General features: G+C 38.5%; 1 protein-coding gene across 1 annotated transcript in view; it reads left to right on the top strand.

Annotated features, from left to right (window-relative positions):
* The window catches only part of LOC144970967 (ephrin type-B receptor 1-B-like), a 183,601-nt gene that overhangs the window by 111,009 nt on the left and 62,592 nt on the right, over nt 1-10,000 (top strand). The window contains 2 exon segments of the mRNA XM_078911192.1: nt 7,816-7,890; nt 7,893-7,967. Of these exon segments, the coding sequence (XP_078767318.1) occupies nt 7,816-7,890; nt 7,893-7,967 (150 nt within the window).

The following is a 10,000-nucleotide window of genomic DNA, read 5'->3' as shown; positions in this document are numbered from 1 at the left end:
CTTCGTTCTTACATTAATTTGTATTCTATTTTTTCGTTAATTTTGTATAGCTTTGTAATAAAGAAAAAAGTGTAGTTGATAAATTAATGTATTTTAGTTGCCAGGTACTCTTTGCTGGTCCACTCTAAACTTATAACCGAAGCAAAACAGAATTGGCCCATTTTCGTCCCCTGGAGAAAGTTTATCTCAGAATTATGTTCTCCTTCTATTTCTTTCCAACTTTGAAAAGTCAAGGTATATTGGACTAACATAAGACGTCAAAGCCGACGCCAGACAGGGTTCTGTCTCTCTCGACACTCTACCGACACAAAACACTTTTTAAAAATTTGGCCCAAAAAAAACAAACAAAACCCAACAAAAAAACCCCACAAAAAGTAAAATACACCACTTACTTCAAATAACGATGGATTAAGATAAACCTAACTTGTAAAAAAGTACTCTCAAACCCGGAACTTCAAAAAGTCTTAGGTTTGATAAGTTGAGATCATGAAAATCTATCAGTATCAGTATTCTGCCGTTCCTTGGAAAAACCCATATTTAAAAATTTGGCCAGAAAACTCGTCCTTCAAATAGTGATCGATTTAGATGACTCTCATCTCGGCAGAAACTCTCAAACCTGGTACCACGCGAGGTTCTTGGTTTGCGTGTTTTTGTCAAGATGAGGGTCATTTAAATCGATAGATATTTGAAGGAGGAGTTTTCTGGCCAAATTTTTAAAACACGTGTCTTTCCAGAGTTCGGCAGTTAAATGTTTAAAATGTGTTTTGTGAGTGCATTGCAATCTATAGCATCAGTCAGTCAACAAGAGCTGACATGTAGCACCGCTCCGTACGATAAGGACAGAAATCGGTTTTACAGCTCACCATTAATTCGTATTAAAACTTTTATTTTATGCCCTGTCGCGGTTCCAACCTGGCGTTTACAACAAGATATGAAGTGAATAGAAAAGTGCCAGAAGACAATAGAGAATGAAAATTTTTCGCGGCGGTGGTGGGGTTTGAACCTGCGACCTTATTGGTACGACAACTCCGCCTGGCAGGTGAGAGCGTGGCTCTACCGTGTGAGCTATCAACGAACACAAAAAATATTCGTTTCAAACTCAAAGTCATTACTAGATCCCTCTCTCACCCACTTCTTGAGACCGCCGATTCGTTCGTACACCACCATCGCGAATAATTTTGACCAGCAGTTAAGCTTAATAGCCAATATTCTCAACACAAACATATAACATAGAAACGATTGAGACATTGAGTATGCTCCGGTGTATGGGGTGAATTTTTAATTCAGAAAAGTGAGTGGAGCAGGCACTTATGTTGGTAACAACAAGATATGAAGTGAATAGAAAAGTGCCAGAAGACAATAGAGAATGAAAATTTTTCGCGGCGGTGGTGGGGTTTGAACCTGCGACCTTATTGGTACGACAACTCCGCCTGGCAGGTGAGAGCGTGGCTCTACCGTGTGAGCTATCAACGAACACAAAAAATATTCGTTTCAAACTCAAAGTCATTACTAGATCCCTCTCTCACCCACTTCTTGAGACCGCCGATTCGTTCGTACACCACCATCGCGAATAATTTTGACCAGCAGTTAAGCTTAATAGCCAATATTCTCAACACAAACATATAACATAGAAACGATTGAGACATTGAGTATGCTCCGGTGTATGGGGTGAATTTTTAATTCAGAAAAGTGAGTGGAGCAGGCACTTATGTTGGTAACAACAAGATATGAAGTGAATAGAAAAGTGCCAGAAGACAATAGAGAATGAAAATTTTTCGCGGCGGTGGTGGGGTTTGAACCTGCGACCTTATTGGTACGACAACTCCGCCTGGCAGGTGAGAGCGTGGCTCTACCGTGTGAGCTATCAACGAACACAAAAAATTCGTTTCAAACTCAAAGTCATTACTAGATCCCTCTCTCACCCACTTCTTGAGACCGCCGATTCGTTCGTACACCACCATCGCGAATAATTTTGACCAGCAGTTAAGCTTAATAGCCAATATTCTCAACACAAACATATAACATAGAAACGATTGAGACATTGAGTATGCTCCGGTGTATGGGGTGAATTTTTAATTCAGAAAAGTGAGTGGAGCAGGCACTTATGTTGGTAACAACAAGATATGAAGTGAATAGAAAAGTGCCAGAAGACAATAGAGAATGAAAATTTTTCGCGGCGGTGGTGGGGTTTGAACCTGCGACCTTATTGGTACGACAACTCCGCCTGGCAGGTGAGAGCGTGGCTCTACCGTGTGAGCTATCAACGAACACAAAAAATATTCGTTTCAAACTCAAAGTCATTACTAGATCCCTCTCTCACCCACTTCTTGAGACCGCCGATTCGTTCGTACACCACCATCGCGAATAATTTTGACCAGCAGTTAAGCTTAATAGCCAATATTCTCAACACAAACATATAACATAGAAACGATTGAGACATTGAGTATGCTCCGGTGTATGGGGTGAATTTTTAATTCAGAAAAGTGAGTGGAGCAGGCACTTATGTTGGTAACAACAAGATATGAAGTGAATAGAAAAGTGCCAGAAGACAATAGAGAATGAAAATTTTTCGCGGCGGTGGTGGGGTTTGAACCTGCGACCTTATTGGTACGACAACTCCGCCTGGCAGGTGAGAGCGTGGCTCTACCGTGTGAGCTATCAACGAACACAAAAAATATTCGTTTCAAACTCAAAGTCATTACTAGATCCCTCTCTCACCCACTTCTTGAGACCGCCGATTCGTTCGTACACCACCATCGCGAATAATTTTGACCAGCAGTTAAGCTTAATAGCCAATATTCTCAACACAAACATATAACATAGAAACGATTGAGACATTGAGTATGCTCCGGTGTATGGGGTGAATTTTTAATTCAGAAAAGTGAGTGGAGCAGGCACTTATGTTGGTAACAACAAGATATGAAGTGAATAGAAAAGTGCCAGAAGACAATAGAGAATGAAAATTTTTCGCGGCGGTGGTGGGGTTTGAACCTGCGACCTTATTGGTACGACAACTCCGCCTGGCAGGTGAGAGCGTGGCTCTACCGTGTGAGCTATCAACGAACACAAAAAATATTCGTTTCAAACTCAAAGTCATTACTAGATCCCTCTCTCACCCACTTCTTGAGACCGCCGATTCGTTCGTACACCACCATCGCGAATAATTTTGACCAGCAGTTAAGCTTAATAGCCAATATTCTCAACACAAACATATAACATAGAAACGATTGAGACATTGAGTATGCTCCGGTGTATGGGGTGAATTTTTAATTCAGAAAAGTGAGTGGAGCAGGCACTTATGTTGGTAACAACAAGATATGAAGTGAATAGAAAAGTGCCAGAAGACAATAGAGAATGAAAATTTTTCGCGGCGGTGGTGGGGTTTGAACCTGCGACCTTATTGGTACGACAACTCCGCCTGGCAGGTGAGAGCGTGGCTCTACCGTGTGAGCTATCAACGAACACAAAAAATATTCGTTTCAAACTCAAAGTCATTACTAGATCCCTCTCTCACCCACTTCTTGAGACCGCCGATTCGTTAACCTGGCGTTTGAGATTTATGTATCCTTGAGAGATATCTGGTAGTTATATCTGCAGCAAGACGTATCATTACCCCAAATCCGGCTAATGTTTTATGTTTGTTTTACACTCATCAATTTCCCTTTTCCTGGTGTATTCAAAGATTTATCTTGGGTACCTTTATCTTCTGGCTTAAGTTGGTTTCCTTGTAGTAGATATAAATTTGTGTGGTTTTCTCTACATCTCTGCCATCCTACTGAAACTAATTTGTTCTTTTAGATGATACCCTTTAGAGTTGAGATTGCTTGAACCCTTTAATTGAGAATGCTTGAAATCACGAGCTTTGCGCGGATTTTTGTTCCGTCGTTTTAAATGAGGCCCATCACTCTCCATTGCTATCTAGCTGTTTAGCTTCGTGGTCTTTTGACATGACACCTAACTTCTGACTTTCGACCTGTAAAGGTCCTTGGTTCGAGTCCCACTTTGGCGGGTCGGTGTTAAGTCCTTCGAAACTGCTCTTTACTTACATTCTTTACTCACCATATTCGGACATCAGTGGTTTTTGTTTAAAGTTCGTCTCTGCCAAGAAAAAAAACCCCCATTAATAGCTGTTTACAGATCCCAAGTCTCCTTCTACATGGTCAGTATTGATGTTCGCTTGTGACCCTCTGTAAAGCGCTTTGATCACATAAAGTTGAATTGCGCCATATAAAAGATCGCCTTTTATATTTTTTTCCGTCTTAAGTTCTATCTGTATCGCCGATGGGAACTTAAATAGATAAGCTTTATAAATTTTGAATTTGGAAGAAAATCGATGATAAGCATAGATGTTGCGCAATATAAAAGCTTTCTTTCTTTCTTTCTTTTCTTCTTCTTTTATTTTCTTTTGTTATAGGTCGAAAATGAGTTAGTTAACTCGCCTCGAACTCGAGCTTCCTCTAGTTTATAATTTTAGGTAGCGTGAAATGGCACAGTCGAATAGACCGTAACCCAAAGATGTCATGGCATCCACTTCTTGCCTTGGAAAAGCCTCAGGTTACCATTTCCATCAGCTCCTCGCGTAAAAATGGTAGTTGGTGTAATTGCTGAACATGGCCTAAGACCATTATTTATTTGGATTTAATCTCTCTCTCTCTCTCGCTCTCTTTCTCTCTCTCTCTCTCTCTCTCTCTCTCTCTCTCTCTCTCTCTCTCTCTCTCCATCCATATGTTTGTGTCTGCCTATCTATCTATCTATCTATCTATCTATCTATCTATCTATCTATCTATCTATCTATCTATCTATCTATCTATCTATCTATCTATCTATCTATCTATCAATCTATCTATCTATCTATCTATCTATCTATCTATCTATCTATCTATCTATCTATCTATCTATCTATCTATCTATCTATCTATCTATCTATCTATCTATCTATCTATCTATCTATCTATCTATCTATCTATCTATCTATCTATCTATCTATCTATCTATCTATCTATCTATCTATCTATCTATCTATCTATCTATCTATCTATCTATTCTATCTATCTATCTATCTATCTATCTATCTATCTATCTATCTATCTATCTATCTATCTATTATCTATCTATCTATCTATACTATCTATCTATCTACTATCTATCTATCTATCTATCTATCTATCTATCTATCTATCTATCTATCTATCTATCTATCTATCTATCTATCTATCTATCTATCTACCTACCTATCAATCTATCTATCTATCTATCTATCTATCTATCAACCCATCCATCCTCTCTCTTCCTCCTTTTCTACCTCTTTGTTTCCACCTTCCCCCTCCTTCTTTCTGGTTCTCCCATTTCATTCATTTTCTTTGTACATGAATGCGATGGGTCTAAACGATACCAGCATGGTGGATACCGATGTCAATGAAAAAGTTAAAAAAAAAAAAAAAAAGAAGTATTAATAATTTTTAAAAAGGACCAAGCAAGTCCGATGGCCCGACGAAAGACGGACAAAGAAAATAATTGTGTGTCTTCTCCCTTAAAATGTTGATGTCCCTCAAACAAGGTGTTTTTTTTTTTTTACCTTTAGTGCAACCCACGGCAATGGCGATTGTTGTTCTTGCCCCCGTTTCAACCTTGATGTTGCTATTTTGGAAAAGATGTTTGAATACTAAAGAGTTAGGGAGGGAGGTCGAGATTGCGGAGACTGGACTTCTTTTTTTTTTTCTTTGGGGGGGGGGGGGGGGGGGGGGTATTTTTGTATAGATGAATGTCTTAAGCAACGCAGTTACGATGAAAGGGAACTATGGAGAAATATATGTGTTTGTGTGTGTGCGTGTGTGTGCGCGCGCGTGTATGTTTGTGTATGTGTGTATGTGTGTGTGTGTGAGAGAGAGAGAGAGAGAGAGAGAGAGAGAGAGAGAGAGAGAGATAGAAATAAAGGGAGAACGGAAGGAGGGGGGTGGGGTGAGGAGGTAGATAAGATGTTAATAGACATAGATGGACATACATTCATACATATAAATAAATTATAGATGGGTGTCAATGGATGAACAGACGGACGGACGGATCGATGGAAGGACGGGCGAACTGGCAAACACACACATACACACAAACACACACACACACACACACAAACAGATAGATAGATAGATAGATAGATAGAGAGAGAGAGAGTGTGTGTGTGTGTATTTGAGTGAGTGAGAGAAAGAGAGAGTGTGTGTGTGTGTATGTGTGTATGTATGTGAATGAGAGAGAGAGCGCGTGTATGTGAGTGAGTGAGAGAGAGAGAGAAAGAAAGAAAGAAAGAAAGCGAGAGATAGATAGAGATAGATAGATAGATAGATAGATAGATAGAGAGAGAGAGAGAGAGAGAGAGAGAGAAAGAGAGAGAGAGAAAGAGAGAGAGAGAGAGAGAGAGAGAGAGAGAGAGAGGGGGGGGGGGGTGACAACTTTCTTCCAACAATGATCCAAAATGTCCCGGACCGTTCAGTAGTAACTTACAAAAGCAATTGATTTTACTTGCCTATGGACCTCAAGTGCTTCTCATAGAAATAAATAGGAAAAGGAATAGCTGTGATATCGACCGTGCTAAGATACCAAGAACTAACTAGTCACTGAATTTTCGTTTCAAAGTTCTCTTGCCCCCCCCCCCCCCCCCTTTCCCAATCCACCCCTGAAACATTTCCGAAATTGACATTCTGAAGATTTCGTGGGAAAGTACAAGAAGATCAAGAGATGATTTCAAATGAAATATGAGCCGAGATCCATCATTAATGCACGCATGCAATATATAACAGTAAATATTAGATAAGAAAGAAAGGAATGGTAAAACAAAACCAACCACAAAATATCCGAATACTCAATTCTTTCACGATATTTCAGCCGCTCAGGGGAGTATTTTTTCTCTCTTTCTCTCTTTCTCTCCCGAATGGAACGATTAATGCGGCAGGGCAAGAGTGTTGATTTTGGATTTTGTCGTAGATTTTCTTGTTTACACAAGTGCGTTTCTGGTAATGATGTTCTCCCCTTATTTTTTATTCGATATAATTGTCAGGGGATTCGGTTCTATAGCTAAAAGCGGAAATGAAGAGAAACAGCGATATCCTCATTGACAAGGTAGATGGGAAAGAATGTAATAATTTGTATCGGCGAGTTTGAAGAAGATAGCAACGGAGAGGCGATTTTTGGGCTATAATTAAGACATGCCTGTTTGAATTTCAGAAACAGTGGGATGTTTATGTTGTTGTTTTTAATCAACATCATTTTACTTTTCTTAAAAACATTTTTCTCAACACGAACGGATTTATTATAGCTAACATACTGTTATGTCACCCTGTAATCGAGATTCAGCCAAAACTGAAATGAGTATCAGAAGAAAAGAAAAAGCTAAAAAAAAACAAAAAAACCCCAAAAAAGCTAACAAAATAATATTTGATTTAATATTGGAAGAAGAATAGAACAGAAGACACCTTTTTAAAGTGTCAAAATACATAAATAAATATATATAAATAAATAAATAAATAAATAAATAAATAAATAAATAAATAAATAAATAAATAAATAAATCAATCAATCAATCAATCATTCAATTTAAAAAAACGTTTACCTACATGCAACATTCGGGAAGTTCGCTTTCGAATTTATAAGGTTATTGTTATCTAAAGAAAAAAATCAACCCACTGACTTTGTCTTTTTAATGCAGACAAAGTTTGTAGGCTACAAACGATCGATCGTCTATTGATACAACTCTTCTCCGTTATTATTTTTTATCTTAAGTAACTTGCTTTACTTCCATTATCTTTTTTTTTTTTTTAATTTCAGCCTGCGGCGTCAACTTGTACAAATGGTCTGAGGGACGCGGTCCTTGCAAGCGCTGCCCCCGCCACAGTTCTTCATCCGGGGTGCGCACGAGTGCACTTGTGAATCTAACTTCTTCCGGGCGAAGAAGGACCCCAAATCGATGCCATGCACAAGTAAGTCGAGTGGACACACCCCTTTCATGTCTTAATTTAGGCTGGACAAGCCCAAACTAATAGACTCCCGAGAATTTTTTCTTCCTCACTTTCTCTTTTAATCCTTTATTTTTCCGTCTTTACTTTTACTTTTACTTTAGTTTTGATTGATCGATTTGTAGAATTTTTTTCTCTCTCTCTTTCTTCCTTTCTTTTTTATTTTAAAATATATTTTCGTTTCCGATTGTGCTTATTTCAACTTATTATTATTTGTTGTTGTTGTTGTTGTTGTTGTTGTTGTTGTTGTTGTTGTTGTTGTTGTTGTTGTTGTTGTTGTTGTTGTTGTTGTTCCTGGTCTTGTTTTAAAAGTTCAAACTTCTATATGTGTTAATGAAGAGAGCTAAATGGGAATTTCAACGACGGGTGAATGGATGATCATTTAGATTTTATAAATAATTAACACATTTTTATCAAATAGAAGTAAGAAAATAGATTACAGAATTTCACCCATTGTAATATGTTTCGATTCGACTATATAAACACAGGTCTTTTCCTTGAATGTATTATATCAATTGGTATTAAATGTGTGGTGCCAGGGCGGGACCAGAGAATAACATGCCATGGATAATGTTTCTTTACTCAGAATATTACCTTCAGAAAACGAGAGGTCGGAAATCTTTACGGAATGGCCGGGGAGAAAATAGAAAAAAAAAAAAAGGGGGGGGGGGGGGGTAGAACGCAGTTAAAATAGAAGTTAATGAAAACAATTTGAGTCATTCAGCATTCCGATCCGATAGAATTTGGATTACAAACATGGCCCAGGCAGGGAAGGAGTTTTAACAACTGTGGATGGTAATGGTCTACTGTCTGGTTAGAATCCCAGACTGTTTACAACATGGCAAAGGAGCTTATAGTTAGTTGACGATTTTTGAAGTTCTTTGGGCGTTGCTCAATTGCTGTATGGCATATCCCAACATGCTTTGGCAAGCTGGGAAGAGACTGAACAAACAACATTCTTATCGTCGCCACACTGTTTTCTTTAACAACCTATCAGGCATTTACTGTATCATATATCGAGATTGAACGAATGTAATGTTGGGTGAACGGCACCTGAATGAAACGCAAAACTCTTAACATGTTTATTGAGTATACCTCCTAAGAAGAAGAGTGATTAATGCGTCATTGTTTATCCGTGGACGTTTTGATGGAACAACAACACTGTCAATGAACATGCCGATGAAGATCCTCTATACCTGAGCTTCGAAAGATGAGAATTACTCTTAAAAAATTTAAAAGTCTGAAAAGTGTATTTCTTGGCAGCAATTACAGGCGGTACAAAGTTGTTTACAATGAAAAAGGATTAACCAAATACGGATAGATTATGGTGTATCATACACCAAAATCATCGATATTTCGAACACAACTCATAATGGTCTTTCCCACAGATAAGTGAGGGCATATATGACCACAGGGGGAATAAGTCATCAAAACTGGCTAGTGAGAGGTCGAGCGCCGTCATTTTCTTTTTTATGCAACCAGGGACGCTGTGCCTGTCTCTAGTCTGTGGTCTTTCCCCCTCGATGTCACTGTTAGTAGCAACCTGTCGGAGGCGCTGATTTATGATCTGACGCTTCGTGCTATTTGTACGCCCAAAATTGATAGAATAAATTAATATCAAAGATCTTGAAGCCACGAACTGCACACACTTTCTCGAGTTTGTAATTATTCAATGGTATTGAAGACATGGCTCAATATCACTGCTCTGATTTTCGATTTCACGGCCACCCTAAGCTACTCCGACAAGGGTTATCAGAACTGTAGAATTAACAAATAAATGGCATTCATATCAACAAAGCTGTGATTCAGAAGGAAACTCCCCCCTCCCCCCTCTTAAAAATTCTAAACAAAAAAAAAAAAAAACGTAACAAAATATAACCCAATTCTTGATCTAGCGGTTTAAATAAGGCCATAACAATTGCGGGACTCATTTTACTGACTAAAACCGAAATACGCTTAAACAGGAAAATATAAATCCAAGTTCTGTAAAATGGCCA

This window comes from Berghia stephanieae, chromosome 4 (genome assembly GCF_034508935.2).
Source record: "Berghia stephanieae isolate SIO BIC M18660-M18661 chromosome 4, UCSD_Bste_1.3, whole genome shotgun sequence".
Classification (NCBI taxonomy): domain Eukaryota; kingdom Metazoa; phylum Mollusca; class Gastropoda; order Nudibranchia; family Aeolidiidae; genus Berghia; species Berghia stephanieae.
This window is presented reverse-complemented; position numbering and strand designations above follow the sequence as displayed.